This window comes from Anser anser (genome assembly GCF_964211835.1).
Source record: "Anser anser genome assembly, chromosome: 3".
Taxonomy (NCBI): Eukaryota; Metazoa; Chordata; class Aves; order Anseriformes; family Anatidae; genus Anser; species Anser anser.
This window is the reverse complement of record NC_139722.1, coordinates 31,191,992-31,214,000: the sequence shown is the minus strand read 5'-3', so window position 1 is coordinate 31,214,000 and position 22,009 is coordinate 31,191,992. Positions and strand designations below refer to the sequence as shown.

The 22,009-nt window shown below is 40.1% G+C and overlaps 1 protein-coding gene across 1 annotated transcript in view; it reads left to right on the top strand.

The window, feature by feature from the left end:
• The first annotated feature begins 15,796 nt into the window (after window positions 1-15,796).
• Window positions 15,797-22,009, top strand: part of LMBRD1 (LMBR1 domain containing 1) — a 75,794-nt gene continuing 69,581 nt past the window's right edge. Inside the window, exons 1-2 of the mRNA XM_083830422.1 lie at window positions 15,797-15,949; window positions 16,519-16,695. Coding sequence (XP_083686548.1) covers window positions 15,890-15,949; window positions 16,519-16,695 — 237 coding nt within the window. The 5' untranslated portion in view covers window positions 15,797-15,889. The remainder of the gene's footprint in view (window positions 15,950-16,518; window positions 16,696-22,009) is intronic.

Here is a 22,009-nt window from a genome sequence, read left to right as displayed (position 1 = left end):
AACAGTCTGTTTCTGAAAGCAGTCACCTGGAGGTCCTCAAAACCCACTATTGATATATCTACAGAGTCCTTTTTGTAAGGAGTGATTGATTCTGTGATTCTGTGCAGAAAATAAAAACAACAAAAAATTGATGCTTTAAATAGATTTATTTAAAAGTCTCTCCTGTAGATGCTAGGTGTGCCTAAAGAAAGTGCTTGTATTTTCCATACTATTTGTTTGAATGATGCCAAGAGTCAGCAAAAGTAAAACCCAAATAGAATAAAACTCATCTATAACAGCTAAGGCTTTAAAGTGATCTCAGTGTATAACTGCACTTGAGCAAATATGATGGTGAATGTAATAATCACAATGTAAATGCTTACACAATAGAAAATGTTAAAAAAGAAACTTCTCTATAAAGTCAGAGAAAATACACAGCACACAAGTACACTGACACAGAAAGCAAATTCTTTACAAATTGTATTTGCTCTGCATCTTGTACATAGCCAACACTGAACAACAATAATTTGGCTATCACCTTGTCCAGGTACATATTTTCAACTCTTCTTTATGTCAAGATTCCCACCAGAGCATGCTTTGTGAAATGCCTTGATGTCATTAGCCTTTGCAAAAAGTACGACCTGTGCAACAGGTTCTTTTGTGCACTGCCTCGTCAGTGACAGTGAGTGCATTATAACAGTTAACTTAGGGCAGAATTTCTCATGATTCCCCCCCCCCTTTTTTTTTATTTTACTGACTATAACAACGCAAATGATAACACCGTGAAGAAACAGGACTGGAAAGCTTATTTGCAGGTTTTTTGTTTTTTTTTTTTAAACAAAAATCAAGTGTACACACAAAATAAATACACGTATATAATAAGTAAATACTTGTCCTGCGTCATTATGCTTTTATGGATCTGCACGTTTCCAGTGTTTCACGTCAGCAAAGGCTATCTGTATCATCTTTTATTAAATGATAGAAAAGATCTCAAGATCTAATCAGCCGTATCAGTAGGATTTATTTTGCATTTGCTTATTTGACAAAACATTAAATTATTAGCAGGCCCTGTATTACTGTGTTGAAAACCTTGTGTGGTGAGAAGCAAAATAAGTTTTCTGTTAGCAAAACTGTTTATGTAATTAAAACACAATGAAAAACACATGAAATAATGAAAGAAGATAAATGAGAATTATGTTAATACAAATATGCATTAACTGTTTCTATAAAATGGAAATATAAATAAGATGTAGAATAAATTTCAGCAATCACCACTTTCATGGCCATCATCTGGACTCACAGCACTTTACGTATTGAACAAAAAATGTGTACCAAGGGGTATTTTAAGACACAAATGAAAGCTTTGTGGACTGACTTATGAAGGATATCTTATATTTTAATATTATATTATCTTATATATTATATATCTTATATTTTAATAGACTGTCTCAAAAAAGATAGGAAAGATTTTGGTGAATGAACTGAGCATTTAATGACAAAAAAATGTGGTTGCTGGATTGAAGGAATGAGAACAGACACTGAAGTCTGTCAGTGTCTAAAAGAAAGGGACAGGATTGTACTAATCCTTACTAGCTTGTCTGTCTTGCAACAAACAGAGACCAAAAGAGAAAAAGATGAAGGTGAAGAGATCAACATGACTAGATTTTCCACTTCTTTTTAGAATGAAAAAGTTCAGAGTTAAGAATGGAAATGCTACATTTGCAAACATGGGAAAGAATAATGTTTTAGATAAAAAAAAAATAGTCACAATAGAAGAGGATTCATTCTTGAATACATAACAGTGAAGAAAGAGCAAAATTTAGGTATGCTGTAGTTGTACATATCTACATAAATGGAGGCTTTGATGATGGCACTAAATTACAGGCTTGAATACTTTGGAAAGCAATGGAGCCAACAATAGCAGCAGAGATTGACAGACAGAGATTAAAATTTGGATCAACCCATTTCACTTTTTTAAAAAAGGAAGAACATCCAGATTTCCTTTAAAGCCTCTATATAGTAAACTACAAAATCACTCATATATTACAAGCCTACTCCTGAAGTTCTTGCTATTCTAAAACTTCTGTGGAAGTAAAAAATTTGTCAGAGTAAGGACTTGAAGATTTGGCTTCCACTGAAATCTCTGGCAAACATACTGCATAAAGCATGGGAACAATTTTGGAGAACTACAATATGGGAGCCCTCTGGTGGGTAAAATACTAAAATGCCCCTAAAATGACAATCACTAAGTAAAAAGTCTCCTGCCACTTAAACTGTATGTTTACATCTAAGATTGCAGCAACTTGTAATTATTAATTAAAATGTATTTAATTGTCTCACCTACAACAAAATGTTGAGTTTATATATCACTCCTTCTCTATAATTGCCTTCTATTCTCCTCCCTCTCACTGCTCAAACGTTGAGCTGCAACCTGAAGAGAAAAACAGTTCACTCTCAGGAAATAAATGAAACAGGAAGAACATGTGAAACTAAATTCTTGTCAACAACAATAAAGAAAAACCACATTAGTACCTCATATCCACGTCTCCTGTTTCTGTCATCAGTGACAGGGAACGTTAACTCTTAGTAGTAGCTTGTAGCCCTAGCATTCCTTTGAGTCTTGTAAAATCAAGATTATACACACCAACATTTTCAGAGCAAAGACTCTGAGACTGTTCCTCCCTAGTTACACAGACAGACCTGGCTCTGCACCATTTGCGCATACACACAGTCATTTCAGTCCTTTGACTCCATATGCTTATTCCTGCTCCCCTTCTCCCCCCAGGATACAGTCTATCTTGCCTCCTAGTAAAGAGACCAGTAGTTGGTTGTATCTATATTTATTCATAACCAAGTGATACATGATCCACATAGTTCAAAACCGTATTTTTAAGAAAGGACAGAAATAGCAGAAAGCAAAATAATTTGCTCCTCTGTGAAGTCAAAACTAAAGATGGACCTGCTGCTACGCTGATGATGATCAAAAAGGCCTAAATGATAAAAACTTAAAAATCAGCAGCTATTACCTCAGCCCATTCCTATTCTTTGTGACATTGCTTTGTGTTACTGTCCTATTACTCAAATCTTGGTGCAATTCCTAAGAATAACAACTTCCATTGCATTCTCCAAACAGTTATGTTCTATCTGAATATAGTTAGTCCGAGTGGCGTTAATCACTGACTGGTTCAGGTAGGAAGGGGCTCCTGGGACCCTTCTTGTGCAGCCTCCTGCTCAAAGCAAGGTCACACTGACTTCAGACCAGATTGCTCAAGGTTTTATCCAGTCAAGTTTCATACATCTCCAAGAACGCAGTCTGCAAAACTAATCTGTTCCACTGCTAAATTATTCTTACACTTCTTTACCTTGCATGTACCCAGTCAGATCATCCTATTTCAATCTATGTCTGTGTTGTCTCCTCACCTCACCGTGCACCAGTGACTCCATCTTCTAGATGACCTCCCTGTAGGCACCGGCAGCCTCCATTTAGGTGTCCCTCAAAGCCACCTCTTGCCCAGGCTGAGCAAGCCCAGCTCCCGCAGCCTCTCCTCAGTGCCATCCTGGTGACAACAGTTTATCGATGCCTTTCCTGTGCTGGGAAAATTGGAATCAGACTCCTTCTTTCCACATGCAAGCATTAAACCTATCCCTTTTATCATTTTGAAACAAAAAAGGAACTTTCATGCTCCTGGGAATGGGTTTAAGGCCTATTTTGCTGGTTAGAGACGAGGCTCAATCCTTCACTGTAATATAAAATCACCTCTCCTGTGCTGCTAGACAGCCCTTATTTTTCAGGATTCTTTATGCAATCTATATGCTAGGCTTAAGTAATGTAAATGACTTTGAATCAGCCTTCTCAGCCAGGGGAAATTCACCTTTATCATGAAGATTACCTTCTAACTGTAGCAAATGATCAAAATCCTAGCTGTTGATGAATTCTTAAGGACAGCCATACTGTGCTGGAATAACTGAAAGATAATAACTGGTGTGGCTGAAAGCTTACTGCATTGACCTTTCAGTGCCAACTGCAAACCCTCTGGAAAACAGGGAAGGCTGAAGAAGTTTCCCTTGCATATCTTGTCGGCTTCTGGCACTCCCCTCTCTATGAACTTTCTGATGTGGAGGTTGCATCTGGATCAGAGTGCTCAATGCTGCTTCATTTATCTCTCATCCATGAATTTCTCTATTAACTTCCAACATGACCATATTCATGGCATGCAAATCATCCTAAGGTAAGGATAGCTAGTTTATAAATTGTATCAAACCGTTGTTGTTTTTTGTTGTTGCTCTTGTGTTTAAAATTTTTATCATTTGTCCCTGAGTAGCATCTTCTCCGACACAGAAATTCCAAATTATTCACTTTTTCTGTGTGCAGAACCTACTCCTTATTAGTTCGTGCTTACCCTTCCCTAAACTATCCCAAATTCTGTATCTTTTCTGAGATGGGCAACAAAACAGCCTGAAATGTTCATGAAGTCTAAGGGCAGCTCTATCTATCTAAGGTCATCGATGTCCTTCCATTTTTTTTCCTTATTTGTCTTTTTGACTAGCAATGAATATTAATGTTTTTGAAAGTCAAAACTATTGGCAGCTTTTCATAGGTCAGAATTTAACCTACTCTTTTGCTTAATCTCCATCTAGTTTCCTTAGTCCATTCTGGAAAAATCTGCACGTCCCTACTCTATGTCTCAAGCCTATGCCTTGGTTGAAGTTTTCCCATGTATATAAGACGACAAGTATCCCTAATAATTTAGTATAAATATGCACAAAACAGTACTTTGGATGATCTAGTATGATCAGACAGTCTATCTCAGTTCATTATTTGACTAGTATCATGTGAAAAATACTTGGTAAAATCTTTTTATTCTGACTAAAAACAACAATGAGAAAGTTTAAGGGGAATACAGCAGTTCAGTCATTTTTATCTATAACCTCTTCCCACTGTAGAAGTTCACATTGTTTTCATTCTTATCAGCTTATACAGAGCTGTCATTTGCATACAGAAAAGGCAATAAAAGCTTCTACTTTAAATATAAAAATAGGCAAACATTGACCTTGGAAGCTCCTAATAATCTTTACAGCCCTCATTTAAAAAAAAAAAAGATAGTTTCCAATCTACACTCTACCTCCTGGAGAAGTCAATCACCTCTGCCTCAGACTCTTTTTTACTATTCTGCTTTCGTTAAAGTAAACAAAGTGAGGAACAGAGCAGAAAAAAAGCCTTCGCAAACATTATTGAACAGTTCTAGGTAAATATTAAAAGAACAACTACTCCACGTTGTTCCATATGTTAATTTTAAATTTGTAACTCAAAATGTATATATGTATGTATGTTCATTCAGCATTTTCCAGCCTTTTAAAAATGATCCCTACTCCAGTTAAAAAATTATTACTAAAAACAAACACGCACAGACACACAAAAACACTTTTCCCCTACTTCAGTGCTACCACAGAAATAAAAGACACACGTCTTATCACAGAATTATAGAATCACAGAACGGTTTGGGTTGGAAGTGACCCTTAGGAATCCTCTAGTTCCAACGCCCCTGCCATGGGCAGGGACACCTCCCACCAGACCAGGTTGCCCAAAGCCCCATCCAGCCTGGCCTTGAGCATCTCCAGGGGTGGGGCATCCACAGCTTCTCTGGGCAACACGTGCCAGTGCCTCATAGTAAAAAATTTCTTCCTAATGTCTAATCTAAATCTCCCCTCTTTTAGTTTTAAAACTGTTCCCCCTTGTCCTATCACTATTTGCCCTTGTAAAAAGTTGCTCTCCAATCTGATTCCCTGTCTTAATGCACAGGTTGCTATTCCTCTCTACCTTGTGACTTGTCCGATGCTTTGATAAAGAGTTTACTAATCCCAAACTTCAACAGATTTTTCTTTGCATGTTAGAAACTCCCATGTTCTGAGGACTTAGGTTCACCTAGGATGATGATCCATTTTGTGTATATCAACCATTATGCATATCAACTATACGATTTGACATATATAAATTATTTTATGGACTTCATTATCCAAAGACATAAAGAATGATATGCTAAATGGACAAAGGACATTATTTTACCAATTAATAGCATAGAAAGTCTCTTCAGCTTCCAAAAACTATGATGCAACCTTTGGCTTGGATTTCCTGAATCATACCCTACCAGTGTCGCTGGGTATGCTGGGAGGATCACCACTGTATGCTTACCGCTTTCATATATGCTTTCGCTAAATTCCACCAAATATTGAGAAAACCTTTTCCCCAATCCCATGTGACCACTTGGTTTTGCAGAAAGTGACACCGTTATTTGCTTTGAAAACTGTTCCCTTCTCTACACTTTGCCAAAATAAGAACTGAGCTGACATAAACCAAGTTAAGGTCAGACAAGAATTTTCATGAAATTCATGAAACTACGCTTTGTCCCTGTTTTTCATCTAAATGTTCAGCCATTGATAAAAAAGAAAGGAAGTACTGCTATTGAATAAAGCTTAGAGGGAAATGAGATTTCTCTTGAGCGATAGGCTAGGGTAAAGCCAAGCAGTCTGGAGACATTAGCATGATTGAGGAGCTTGAAGCAAGGTAATGTTTTAGCATAAGGCAACTACGAGGAGCAAAGACACGAAGAGCACATCATGATGTTCTCTATTAACGTATCGATAAATAATACGCAAGTTAATTTTGTGAATGTCTTCTAAAATGTTTGTTAACAGGCATGCAGACTGACAGATTCCAATTTTCTCCAAAAAAAAGTTGCTTGTTATTTTTTTCCTGCAAAAGTGGAAAATCTTATTCATGGAATGAAAATTATCTCTTAATAGTGTTTAGGAAGAAAAACAAATCTGTGTGACTGGTTAAATAAGGCTAAGTAAGCATCAAAGTGCACTGACGGAAGGAAAGTGTACTTTGCCTGTGTTCACCTAATACAGCATGACAAACCAAACTCGAAATCTAGTTTGATCTGCAGTAATGGAAGTGAGCTACAGCGTTAAGTCAAACATAAGAAAGTTCAAGAAGTTGTAGTCAATTTTCTTCACACAAGTTTAAGAACTTTTAAGAAAAATCTTACTAGTTATTATTGCCAATGGTTAATTGCATGTACTTGCACAGATCCAGGTCCAGTGCATTCCGTTCCATGGGGTTTATAGGCATTACTGGATTCTCAGCCATGCAACACAAACAGTAATTATACCTTTAAGCATAAGGTTGTGATACGTTTTGGCAAATAGTGCTAACTCCAGTTTCAGTACTTTCTTTTCTAACACTGGAAGAAAATACACAGAAAAAGTAGAGTTCCTCATTCGGAGAATTTTAAAATATGGGATTGCCATTAGCCCACACACTTTCACAGCCCCCCTGAAACATGTGGGATTATCAAGTGGTGAGGAGAGCAACTTAGTCAAGTGAGATGGTGCACCTGCTCTCTGTTGGTATGTACACTATCTAGTTCAAGTATGATACTAATCCCTCATCCTGGTCAAAATGAATACTAGATCATGTTTCATATACTTTAATTTCTACAACGTTGCTCCTCTTCTTTCTGAGTCTTTTTATCACATGAATATTAATCAGCAAACTTGCTACTCAAAAGTAAATTTGGCATGTAAAATATTATGCATGGTTTGTACTTTTTTCTGACTATACATTTTTAATATAATGCTTCTTTTAAAATAAATTTAAAAAGAAATTTAAAGTTTATATTCTTTATAAAATGAAATCTTTGCAAAATGCATTTTTTGCAGTCTTTGCAAAAAAGTCTTTTAAAAAAACTGTGCAACTGTCTTGATGAGGAAAATGAAGACAGAATTTAGGGAATGCCATATATAATTCTTTGTTTTTCCATACCATGCCTGCTACCACCACAATACACATCATTTTTTTGAGGAATATGGTAACAGCATTCTCTTCAGACTTATTCATTCTATTTTCATTCACACATTCTTTCACTGATCTGTAAATTTTTTTTAAATTTTTTTTTAAGATGTGCAATAGGAATATTTAAAGAATCAGTTAATTATTAATTATTAATCCTTGCAGTTAGGATGAGAAGCCCACACAAATTTATCAACCCTAGCTACTAACAAGCCCAACAAAACCTCTTCAGAAAATCATCCAAGCCCACTTTTTGTATTATTCTCACCCTGTGACCTCATACACTATGCCCTACCAGGTTCAGTTTACTTCAGCTCTCCAGCACATTTGCAGATCATGCTGCACATTTTGGTACTTTGATGACAAGCTTTTACTTGCAAGAGCAAGGAAATGTAAGAGGAGAAGAGACAAATCTCTGAGTCTTGGCAGGAAGAGGCACATCCACTACTGGAGTGCAGGGGAAAACAGCACCACATGGACAACTACCAGGCTTATTTTGTAAAGCTGCCTGAAAAAACAGCACTAATGTCTACCACTGCAGTTGAGACCAAGCACTCACTTGCACTTGCATAGTACCACACAGTCTTTCAGCTGTGAGATGATCAGCAATTTGGGAATTAATGAAGCTACTTCATAGGCTGGCCCATACCACAACACTTTGTCTTAAGTAGTAAAACTACAAAAATATACACCATGTCTCCTCTTCTATTCGTATGCAGTGATGTTTCCTCTGCAGCAGTGATCAACTGCCTCCTTTTACACGCCTTGAATGATGAGAATGAATGTCTTCTTAATTAGTCTCTTGTTAATTAGTCTTAACGACCAATGTACCTCATGGAGTTTTGTTCTGTAGTTGCTCGTTTTCACAGCATGACATACCAATATGATTACATTTTTGAGTCTTTGCTGATGCCACCCTGAGCACAGCCCCAGGAATACCTTTGTCTGCACCACTGAATGAGCAATCTATGGACAGAAATGAGTAAAGGAGGAAGCTAGTGTTCTTTCCTGGGTGATGTAATCTTTCTTCGTCAAACTTCAGTGAGAACAAATGAAGGTGTGTCCTCTCCTAGCTGAGATCTTCAAACTTACATTCAGCATTTTTGTACATTTAATGATGAACAAAAAATCCAGGCCATATTATATTTTTGTCTCCCTAGTTATCCAAGAAATAGATATGTCATTGAAGCACAACAAACAATAACTTCAGTCACCTATTCTCAGTGCTCTCATTTAGGTTTTGAATCCTGTGGGTGGCCTGACAGACTGTAACTCAAGTTACAGTCAGTGAAAAAAAAAAACCCTACAAATGAAGGTGAGATGCATACATGTTCATGTAAATATACTACCAGTACTGCAGTACAGCAGAAAGGCATAGTGCTAAAGAGAGATGCGTAGCCTTCTGGAGTAAAATGCAGGTAGACTTGGGGCACTACAAACAGCAGATGTCCTGGGGGTAGTCTGCAGTGGTGTGAAAGACAAACTCATCTGTGGTATGCCAAGAAATGTCTAACCAGCATACCCTCAAAGGTCGTCCTGTCTATAGACATTGTGAATATTCCAGAATTTGACCTCAAATTTATCCATGAACACCCCCTTACAGAGCTGTGAGGACAGAAACATGAAGGTTTCCCTGGTACTGTTTTCGGCTGAGATGGAGTCGCTTTCTTTGTAGCAGATGATACGGTGTTTTGAATTTATGACCAAAACAGCACTGATAACACACCGAGTTTTCAGCTATTGCTGAGCAGGGTAGACAGAATCAAGGTCTTTGTCTCTCTCACTGCCCTGCCAGTGAGTAAGCTGTAGAAGAGCAAGAATTTGAAAGGGAACAATTGCAGGACCCTGACCCAAACCAATCAAAAGAATATTCCATACAATATTACATCATGCTCAACACCTATTAATTTAATCATTTTAAACTTAGGTACATGAAATAAGTTTCACTGAAACCTTGACAGGCTTGTTTGTTACCTAATTATGAGCAGGTTAGTTAAGAGAAATTTATTTTTCTACTAGTGGGAAATGTCTGTTGTTGTTTTTTACTGTCTGTTAAGAAACTATATAAACACTTAACTGTTAAAATTAGCCATATTAGAAAGGAAAAGATTTTTTTTATTATGTTGAAGTTACTCTTATGGCTTATTTACTAAAGCAAGTTAAATATTTATGTAACCGCTTTGGTCAAAATAGAAAGACTTGTGGTAAGATAGACCTATAGCATTTCCTCTTTTTTACAGCAGCCTTAATTCTTACCTTGTTATGAGTCTCTGATGTTCACCATTTCAATATTTTATTGGTAAAGGTATGCAGCACTGTACAAATCATAAAATCTTCATATACTCCAAAGACAGATTTCTTCCCTTCCCATTTGGGAATAATTGATTTTTAATGCCATTCTTTAAGTTGTTAATTCTTCATGGGGTCTAGGGTAATTTTGAATTATAATATACATATTTAATAGTAATGACATCCAGAGAAATATTTTCTGTGGTGGAGATAATATATGCACATAAGTAGTAATATATATTAAAGAAATCTAAGAGGGTGTACACTATATATTTTTAATTTAATCCTAAATAGACAGTAGAACATTATTGAGTGTGACGACTTCCCTCTACATGCTTTCATAGTTGAAAAGGAAAGAGGATTGATTTGCCGCTTTCTGTGAACTCCCATTGCTTTAAATTATAAATATTTCCATTATTCACAGACCAAGTATTTCAGTGTTATTTGCTAAAAAATGGAAGGCTATTTGGTATTAACTAGGTATTTTTTGAGAAGTGTTTATGTGCACATCATACAGCATTCATAAAAGTAAAAATATTTAGCCTGTTAGTACCTGTAGGGCTGTTCCACGTTCTGCTTCTGCCACATTCAGACCATATGCATAAAAAGACAGGAAATGCCTTTCTGCCTTTAATTCCCTTCATCCAAGAAACTCCATTAAAAATAAAAAAATAAAAAAAAAATAAAAGAACATACCATTTGTGACTTGTGTATTCACTCCATAAAACTCTTTCTGAAGTCTTTCAATATTCACTACAGAGAACTCTTGAGCTCTAAAATTATTTTTCAAAGACCATTATCACTGGATCGTAAAATAAATCAGGCTGGAAAGGACTTCAGGAAATCACAGAACCATAGAATCACAGAATGGTTTGGGTTGGAAGGGACCTTAAAGGTCACCCAGTTCCAACCCCCCTGCCATGGGCAGGGACACCTCCCACCAGACCAGGTTGCTCAAAGCCCCATCCAGCCTGGCCTTGAACACTTCCAGGGATGGGGCATGCACAGATTATCAGGTCATTTCTGATCCTTCAATATTTGCCTCAGTCATCTACTTCAAAGCATGGTCAAGCATCAGTTGAAACCAGGTTGCTCAGAGCATTGTCCCACCGTGTTTGAGAACACCCAAAACTACACATCTCAAGGCAACCTGTTCCACTTCTGAACTGTTTGCACAGAGAAAGCATTCTCTCACCTCAAAAGCCTGACGTGCTCTTGTTTCAGTTTATGTCTGCTGTCTCTCCTCCTCCCACCACACATCATGGTGAAGTGCCAGGCTCCATCTTTACAGTGACCTCCCTGTAGGTACTGGCAGGCTGATGTCCATTCACCTTAAAACCACCTCATCCCCAGGCCTAACAAGGCCAGCTCTGTTGGCCTCTCCTCACAAGTCAAGTGCTCCAGACCACAGCCACCTTGGAGGCCTTCCCCTGAACTCACTCGTTTATCAATGTCTTTCCTGTACTAGAGGCCTAAGATTGGATGACACAGCACTCTAGATGGGACCTAACAAGTCCCAAGCAGAAGAGGATAGTCCTTTCCCTCGGTCTACTGGCTGTGTTCCTCTTGGTGCAGACCAGCATGCTGCTGCCCTTCTGTGCAGCCAGGGCACCCTGCTGGCTCCTGGTCATCTCGGCAGAGCTGCTCCCCTGTCAGTCAGTCAGTCAGTCACTGACCTGGGTTATTGCAAAGCATATTTTCTTTTCTGGGTGCAGGACTTGGCATTTGTCCTTGCTGACTTTTATAAGATTCCTGTTGGCCCGTCCCTCTAACATGTCCAGGTAGCTCTGGATCAAGCATATGACTAGATCCACCCAGGTGCACAGAAGAGCAAATGTGCTTGCAACATGGGATTCCCAAAGCAAACTGAATCAAACAATGGCTCTCACTCTGCAACAGACCTGTAGCTGTTTGGGCTGCCAAGAAAGGAACTGACTTGGCCTTCAACATTTCCTGCAGCCTGAAGGCTGTAGGATGAGTACAACATTAGAATGGAATGGTAAAAAACTATATTGAGAGCTTTGCAGAAGGGCTGTAAAAAGGGTAGGATACCACTTTCACAAACACCAATCCCTCTCATCAGGAGGCATGGTGCTAAGTAAGGCTCTACTGGCTCATGTTAAAAAAAAAAAAGAAAGAATGAAGAAGAAAGACAGAAAAAGGATGGGGCCAGTAAGGGAGTCCAGATGGATTGGCAAGCAGGTAAAAATACTGTATCCTGCCCATATTTAACCCCCCCTAAAAACCTCCTACAGCAAAGGTTGTGGGATGTGCACTTTGGTTCACTTTAAAGGATGGAAACTGTGTGCACCACTGAATTATGTCAACTCCTTACAATGACACTATACAGTGTGAGGAACAGATTAACCTCTTCTCTTATAGAATATCAACTAAGATCCTGACAGCCATCAATCAACACAGTGAAGAAGAAGTACAAGATTTATATCAGCACAATAACCTTCTAAAAACAGCTAGGAATGAAACAAGAGCAGCTGAAGCCCATCAATATGACATTTTTAGTGGATGGAATCCTACTGCTACTGCTTTGTTTCACCTTTTAACCCATCCATTGTTGTATATTGTTATCATACATGCTGTTAACCATGATGGTTACTGTACAGTATGTTCGAGTATAGTAGTTGGTGCGACAGTTTTTTGTACTTTGTAAAGTGACTTTATATCATTATAAAAACTGCCTTTAATTATATTATCATGCAGAAGAAAAGTTGAATAGTATAGCGGTTTATCCATATATATGTTTGAGAAATGAATGACCCTAGATGGCCAAATGACCTGAGCTAGAAAATAGATCCAGCCAGTCGGAACCTGAATGAACAAGCCCCAGCTGTCCAAGCAACAAAGGGCCTGTGAACAGGTTCACGCTGTTGTAAGGCAGCAGACTCTCCCAGCAGCCAATACAAAGTGTGTTGAGACACGGACCGACTGTGGATGCATTTATATGATCTATCTGAAGTTTCCATGAGGTATTCGGGATGGAAATCAACAGACCTAACAACAACTGGAGTTGCTACAAAGTGGAACAAAGCAGAAGGAGGATGCAAGCGGAGCCCACACATAATGGTACTGTGCTGGGAGGCGGCTTTCAATAACCTAGAGGCTGCAGAAAGGTTAACCACACTCAAAAGGTAGGGATGTCGAAGTTCTGTTAATTTCATTCTGACGTTATGTCTGTTTCACACAGGATGCTGTCACATAGCTCCTAAACAACATCACAGGCTGCTGCACCATTCACACCGCTCTCATGCCAAATCCTCATCTGGCAGAGGTATTTTCTGTTTATTCAGCTGTAATACCTGGCCACACATCCCTGGGAGGCCCCTTTTAACAACAGCATGAGCGTACCTGAGTGCCTGCTTAGCACCCATTACTTGATTTGCAAACACTGTAGCCTGTACCACTCTCACTGCAGACAGAAAACCAATGCAGTTGTCTGTCACTGCAGTATAAGGCTCCTACACCACCGACACACTTCTCCCAGATCCTTTCTCAAGATGTATATGCCAGTCTTCTTGCTCTTTGATCACCCCATTACTTGGCTCCCATGTGCCATCACTTAGACCTCCTTATAGCAAACCTCGACAGGAAGCACTGGCATCTGCTGCCCCAAGGCTTCCTCCTGAAACATGTCCCTTTTCCCTTGGTGAAAAGCCCAACCAACATCCCCCATCTGTCTGAAACTGTCCTGGTTTCAGCTAGGACAGGGTAGTTTTTTTTTTTTTCCTAGTAGCTGGTACGGTGCTGTGTTTTGGATTTTGCATGAGAATAATACTGATAGCACACCGATGTTTTAGTTGTTGCAGAGCAGTGCTTACACTAAGTCAAGGACTTTTCAGCTTCTCATACTGCCCTGCCAGTGAGGAGGCTGGGGGTACATAAGATACTAGGAGAGAACCAGGACAGAAGCAGGGCAGCTGACACAAGCTGGCCAAAGGGATATTTCATACCATATAGTGTCATGTTGAGCAATAAATATAGGGTGGCTGGCTGGGGTACATGGGGGTCGGGGGCTGCTGCTTGGGGTCTGGGTGGGCATCAATCAGAAGGTGGTGAGCAATTGCATTGTGCATCGCTTGCTATTTTTTCCTTCATTTTCTGTCCTACGAAACTGTCTTTATTTCAACCAAGAAACTCTTTTTTTTTTTTTTTTTTTTTTCCCCCTGATTCTCTCCGCTGTCCTGCCGGAGGAGGTGGGGTTGAGCAAATGGCTGTGTGGTGCTTAGCTGCCTACCAGGTTAAACCACAACAATAACTAACGCTATGAACGTTGTCACATGCAGCAGCAGACTGTGCTGACCTGAAAGAAAGTGAAGAGCAGATAGAGGTGACAGCCTCTCCTTAGCAAGCCTCAACCTCTGCTGCTTTTCTCATCAGACTATGAGCCACCAGATTGCCAGGAGCTCCTCTTGGCTCATGAGCACCAGAGTCACTGCACATATCTGTGTGCTGCCTGTGCCTGCACACCAAGTGGAAATCCAGAACAAGTATCTGCCTCTCTGGAATGAGTCTCCTGAACCATACTGCTACTGCATAAGCAGGCCTATTCTTGCAAGGCTACGACAGTCATTGAAAACTGTATCCATGAAGATGTCATGGATGTATGCCATCACATACTAGCACCCTCCACACTGCCCTCACAACAAAGAGAAGTACAGCACATGTCCACTGCTCTGGGGGAAGCTTTCTGTGCTCCTGTCCCCCCAAACACAGCTCTGGTCCCTGGTCCCTTCTTTCAAAACTATGAGTTCACATGAACCCCTGCACCCAACCACTTCACACATAGCTTGTGAGTGCCCTGAGGTAGCAAAACTGACATGGCTTTGTCATTCAGTGCCTTGTCATGAGTTTATGCACCTGAAAATCTCCCCATGTCTGTAAACACACATGAGACCCTAACACACCTGCTGGACTTTTTTTTTTTTTTTTAATTAAGATACATCTCTTCCAGGAGGAGAGACTGAAAGAGACTGTGATGTTTCAGCCTGGAGAAGAGGAGGCTCAGGAAGGTTATTGGCGGTGTGTATAAGGTAGCTGAAGGGAGGGAGAACAGAGGAAAGAGCCAGGCTCTTTTCAGTGGTGCCCAGTGCCAAGACAAGAGGCAGTGGGAACAAACTGGAGCACAGAAGGTTCTGTGCAAACTCCAGGCAGCACTTCTGTGCTGTGCAAGTGACGGAGCACTGGCACAGATTGTCCAGAGAGGCTGTGGGGTCTTCCTCCTTGGAGATTTTCAAAAGCCACCTGGACATGGTCCTGCTCAGCCTGCTGTGGGTGGCCCTGCTGGAGCAGGGGTTGGAGCAGATGGCCTCCAGAGGGCACTGCCAACCCCAGCCTTTCTCAGATTTTGTATATAGTAACAGAAAATATTTTAAGTGTTTTTACTGAGGAAAAAAAAATAATAAAAAGAAAATACTTGATACCTTTTAGTGTATCTTTTCCCAAAACCTCCCCCCCACTTTTTTTTTTTTGTTTGTTTGTTTCTTTGCTTGCTGTCTTTTAAACAGGAATCCCCTCAGGCTGCTCTGCCTCAGCCTGCCCACCATGAAGGAGGACACGACCCATGCGAGAGGCTACAGCCGCCGCCGAGGCGCCTCCGGGCACCCACACAGCCAGCCCGGTCGGCGGGGAAACTCCCCCTCGGCCGGGACTGGCAGCCCCCCGTGCCCATGGCGCCCATGGTGACACGGCGACACGCCTCCGCCTCCGTAATGGCCCCGCCTCGCAGGGGCGGGCGGCAGCGGTGACGGAGCGAAGATGGCGGCGGCCGCTTCTGAGCTGCTGACGGGATGGTGCCTCTTCGGCCTCGCGTTGCTGGTAAGAGGAGGCGCTCTGGGCTTTCGTGTTCTCCCGCCATGGTTGTTCCTCGGCTGGGGGCTGCTCAGAGCCCGCAGCTGCCCCTGTCAGGCCCTACAGCGGGTCAGCTTCTTCCTTCGTTTTCCCTTCCTGCCCCGCTGTTCCCCGTCCCCCTTCCCTTTGGGGACGGGCAGCCCCCCCTTTGCCTTATTTCTCTCCTTTTAGACCCCTCGTGTAAAAACCGTGGGGCTTCCCGTGGTTTTCCCCGGTAGCTCGTCGCCTGGCTGCCCGTGTGCCCCTGGTGGAGCTGGTCCCGTGGTATTGGGACGCCAGGCAGGGTCTGGGTGAGGGTGCGTGGCCGCCTCGTCTACCTGTCTGTGTGCTCGGTGCTACTTGGTGGGTCTTCGGCTGTGACTGCTGTTCTGCTTGTGGCAGCAAACTGCTGATAGTGAAGGCAAAAAGAGCTAATGTCTAGAAGAATATAATGCTGATGATCACGTACAAAGCGGCCTGAGACAGGGCCTAACTTTAGTAGATGCTTTCGGATGTCCTTGTTGTGTTCATCATAATTATCTTTCACTGTTTTACAGGCTATTCTGATTTTCTGCTGGTTTTATGTACGCAAGTATCAAAGTCGACGAGAAAGTGAAGTAATTTCTACCATAACAGCTATCTTTGCATTGGCAGTTGCACTTATCTCATCAGCACTGCTACCAGTAGACATCTTCTTGGTTTCGTATATGAAAAATCAAAATGGTACATTTAAGGTATGTACTTCTAAAAATGTTAATTTTCTCTTTGAAAGAGGCAGCTCTCTTGTGTTGAGAGAGGATGTTCTTTCCTTTACTTGGTTTGTCAAAGTATTTAAAACTTTTGCTAGCACCAATACTGTTGCTCCAGTTCCTGGAAAGCTGTGTACTAGGACTGCAAATACAACACTGTGCTCTGTTCATTACTTGAACTGGATTTCAATTTTCAGTTCTATTACTTTATATTTTTTCCTGTAAGACTTTCCAAATTCTACTTGTTTCCAAACGCTTATTCCTTTTATTGTCTTAAAAGGAGTGTGCATGCTATCCTTGGGTTATAAATACATCTTGTAAATATTGCCCTTTAGTACATTGTCATGGGGCATTGTAGAAAGGAACTTGTTGCCCTACTACTTAGAAACATACTGCTTTGCTCATTTGCAGTTTAAGATTTATTTCAATTCTTGTTTTTCAAGCATTCATTTATTCTGGTACTGAAACATGGCGTAGTGACTCTATGTAGGTCTTTATCTATGGTGTAGAATGTGAGGTTAGCTGCTTGTGAAGCAGCTTAATGCAGCTTTACCAGGGAAAGCTGAAACTCCCCTTAAGGGGTGTGGATGGATGTGGGAGGGGAATATAGTAATATCTATTCTTGCTAGATATTACAACACCTGTAAACAGGTATGAGGACCTATTGCACGGTAACTGTAGGGGATTGCTGTGTAACAAGTTTTCAGTGAGATGACTACTAGGATATTAGCGTACTATGCACTGAGAATAGTACTGAGTATTAAGAAGTATATTGAGGCTGGTAAGGTAGAAAAATAGCTATGAGAAAATAATTCCAGATGAAAAAGTGCATCTGCAAGGGACTAAGTAGAATTTCCTGTTGCAAAGGAGGATCTAGCTGGAGACCTAGTTGGTGAATGTACTCTTTTCCTGATTTGAGAAGCAAACTTGTAAAGGAAAGAGGCCAAATGTAGTCATGCAATCAATACAGTTTCAATTGAAGAAATGTGATTAATAGAAAGAATAGCACCATATTTAAAATACTGTTGTTTTTTTTTTCTAGGTTTAGATCTGTGTTAGTGACCATGTGCTGTGATATGATGGGGTAAATGAAAGGGTGGGTAGATTCCATTTAAAATTGTGCCTGATAGCAGCAAGCATCTATGCTGGTGGTAAAGGTTTTATTTCTTCCAAGTACTTTTACTTGTGTTTCTGACACTTCTTGGTCCTGTTTAGTTCCTAATGTTTGTAGATGCTGGTGGTGGTATGTTGTTCCATACTGGCCTGCAGAAGAATTCTTCCTTCTCTCCTAATGTTTAACTCAGTGAGTTTCTAGCTTTGCAGCAATAACTTGAGGTCTTCTGATTCAATGCAACACAAGTGTTGAAATTGTGAAATAAAAATATGACCCTGGCCTTCCTGATAAAGTTCAGTGAATCTGCAGTCAGAACATACAGACTTAAATGTAAGCAATAGGCTTTGATTTCAATTTGAAGCTAGGAAGTTGTCAGTATGTTGACATGTTGATCTTCATGATTAATTAAGGCTCTTAATGCTGTGCTGGGTACTGTGTACTGCTTTTCTGCTACAGCTTCACAAGTAGGAGAGGCTGGATTGGGTTCTGAGTATTTCTGGGAGTTGAGTGTCCTTACTTTAGACCGTTCCTTCAAGCCCAGCACTTCCACATCTGATGCTGGGCTATGACTCCGGCCAGAATCCTTTATTTTCAATGGCCAAAGTGACTTAAGCATTTGATATATTACTTTTCCTTAGTAAACTTTTGGAGACAGATCTAGGTAGCAGATGTGGACCATATTCTCTGTAGATCAATTATTAGTTCATCAAAAAATCCTTCAACTGGATGATTTCAGAACTTTTGCCAAAAGAGTAGTGGCAGTTATCCAGCTCCTAGGTACACAATTTTAGATGTGCATGATCTTTTTTTTCTCTGCCTCTCAACTGTGATTCACAGTGTCAGTGCTAAAGAGATGAAAGTCAAGAATATTCAACTTCTGAGTTGAGTTTCAACTTAAGGGGTACTACATATGGACTCTCAGGTCAGTTTTTAATCCATCTGACTGTCCTGTCAATAGGTAGAGCTTTCTGAGATTTTTTTCTGTGAACACACTTGAAGCTAACTAGAAGTGTTGTTGTGATTTAACCCTGGTAGGCAGTGAAGTCCCACACAGCTGCCTGCTCACTCTCCCAAGGTGGTGTCTGGGAGAGAATCAGAAGGGTAAAACTGTGAGAACTCATGGGCTGAGATAAAGGCAGTTTACTAGGTAAAGCGAAAGCTGTAAGTGTAAGCAAAAGAAACCAAGGAATCCCTTCACTACTTCTCCTCAGCAGGCAGGCGCTCAGTCAGTTCCAGGAAAGCAGGGCTTAGTGGTTTATTGGGAAGACAAACATCATCACTCTGAACAATTTTATTGCCAAGCATGATAACCATATGGTATGGGACATCCCTTTGGTCCATTTGTTGCAGCTGTCCTGGCTGTGTCCGCTCATAGGTTCTTCTGCATCCCCAGCCTGCTTGCTGGCAGCGCGGCATGACAAGGAGAGAAGTCCTTGGCTCTGTGTAAGCACTGCTCAGTAGCATCTAAAACATCGGTGTGTTATCACCACTATTTTCATCACGAATCCAAAACATAGCGCCATAGGAGCTTGTTATGAAGAAATCTAACTTTATCCCAGCCAATACCAGGACAAGTGTGTTGTGCTAATAGCAGAGACTAAACAGAAGCCAAGGTTAGTCTGGTGGTTGAAAGTTTCTGTGAATAGTATGCGTTCACTGACTAGTGAAGGGATGTGTCCTGGCTAGGAGGATCAATTTAATTGTTCTGGTAGTAGTAGTAATCACCTGTATTAGACAGATTATCTGAAGACTGCTAAAATGATGCTGTTTTCCGATGAATTTTCTTAAAACAGTGTTCTGTAGACACTTTCTATCATGTGGTTTGAGGCGTCTTCCTTGACAAGGGCCATATACTATAACATGGTCGACCCTGCTTAATCTTGATGTTTTGTTAGTTTTGGTGGCATCGTGGAGCTTAACACACTGTTTATACATCTTTCAGTGATGACAACTTATTCTTTACTAGAAACAAATGACTTGTGGCATTTGGTACCTGTTGGTTGTCTCACCATATGTCTTACTGTATTTCATAAGACTTGTCAGTGATAATGCAAGCAAAATCGAGCAATTTCGGTATGTAAAGGTTTTGCACTTACAAAGGTTTTGTAAAGGTCATGTAGTCCTTTAGGAAAGGAGCAGTGGTGCATGGACTTGTGTTGTCGTTATTCTGTGTGCAAAGGAATTCATCGAATAGAATAGTTCAGTTGGAAGGGACCTAAGGGACCTACAGAGATCATAGAGTCCAAAAACAACTGAAATATTGTATTTCAGTACAACAGTGCTATTCATTATCATAAGTTGCTAACTGGACACAGCTGCTGAGGGTAGAACGAAGATGCCTCTGATTCATGCTACCAGGAGAAGAGAATTTTCTTCATAACTAATTTTCTATTTCTAATTTTCTACAGTTATATTCATAACTGTAAAAAAAAAAAAAGGCACTTGAGGGAGCTTTTCTTTGGTTTTATCGTTTAGGTAAACCGGATCTGTCTTAAACTACCTTTTTTATATTCATGTATACATTGCAACATTTTACGGATGTGTTAGCATCTAACACTTGTAACTGTATTTAAATTCCCTGAATTCTTCAACATGGTTTGTGTTAAGGAGTATTTAAGAGTAATAGCATAGCATAGACCATCATACTCAATGTGTGTCCTTGCAATTTGAATCCTTTATCTGTCAATACAGTGCATTGTTACAGGCATTGTAAAGGTGGTGTGATGCATTCTTGCTAAACTGCATGGAACAGAACGAAGTGCAGCAGAACAGTGCAGAATGTGTGAATTCAGCAGATTTTAAGAGAATTTGTGGTCTCACTTTCACATCTTAAACTGTTATTGAAGGCAGTAGTGAAATCTCACCTTCTTAATCTGTTGTGCTTCTAAGGTATTTGCTGTGTATCCTGTAAGTTTGGGTCGTAATGGATGGAGAAGAAAACAGGCTAGATCTAGAGGCTCTCCAGGCGAGTTCTCAGCTGAGTCCTGTACCTGCTTGTTCAGTAAACTTTTATATGCCTATCAATTTGAGAAATACCAGCACTGCTGCTGACAACGTCTGAGCTTTGACACTCAAAAGGCAGCAGCGTGTCTCTTGACAAGACAGTGCTGCTGTCACTAGCTTTTGAAACATCTCAGAGGAACTGGTTACTGCTGATGAGGTGTGCATACAGATAACTTGCTGGTAAGAACAGGAATTTTTACCTCAATTCGTGTAAAACTAAGTAGAGAGTGGCTGAATGGAAGTTTGCACAGTAAGTATGCTCTGCTCTTAAGTTGGCTTGCATTACGGATTTTTCTTGTGCAGAGTAATGCAAAGTTTAACTTCAGGTACATATGTGCTGTGGTGAAATAGATCTTTGTATCTTTACATATGTTAATGTAAGATAACATCTCAATATTTTAATAAGCTGTAATATACACTTCCTATTACTGTGGTCTTGTATGCTGCTTAATTCAAGCAACAAAATTAAATGTATTTATGATGTTTTTAAGTTCTACATCTTTATTCTGTTATAAATCCTGCTAATACTCTTCTGGAGTTGGAGAAAGAACTTTTTTTTTGGTAGTTAAGTTCAATCAGTTACTTGCTACCTCTTCCTGTAAGTGGCTGTGCCGCTTAAGCAACAGTGAGACCAACAGTTGGTTGTTTTTTTTTTCTTGCTTATTCTTGCTTGGTGTGTGTTTTAAATCTCTCTGACTGTGGGAGAAACCTTTTTCTGAGACCTACTGGAAAGTGCCACCTGTTCAGTTAGCACTTTTTTCCCTGAGGCATAATTAAAGCAACACATTGCCTTATTTTTAACACTAGGCAAATTAAACACTTTAATATTCTGAACTTAGTTACTGTCAAATTCTTTCACAGTCATACAGATGCCTAGAAATTTTTCTGTTGAAACACTGTTAGGGTTTTGGCCTGACAGTTTTCAAAGTCTGGGCTTCCTGTGTATGTGACAGGCACTTAACTTTAGGCAGTGTTGTTTCTAGCCCGTCTGTTCAAGTAGTTTCACGCTTTCTTTTTGCTGATGACAAAATGTGTGTATGCTTTTCTCCTTAAATTCCAGTTGGATAATGATGTAAGTTTAAATGCTCAGTGTGAAGTGGCCTATTGGGAATCTTAATACATTAATTTGAAGGAAGATGGTGCTGATTTCCTGAGATCACAGAAAAATGGCTATCATCTGAA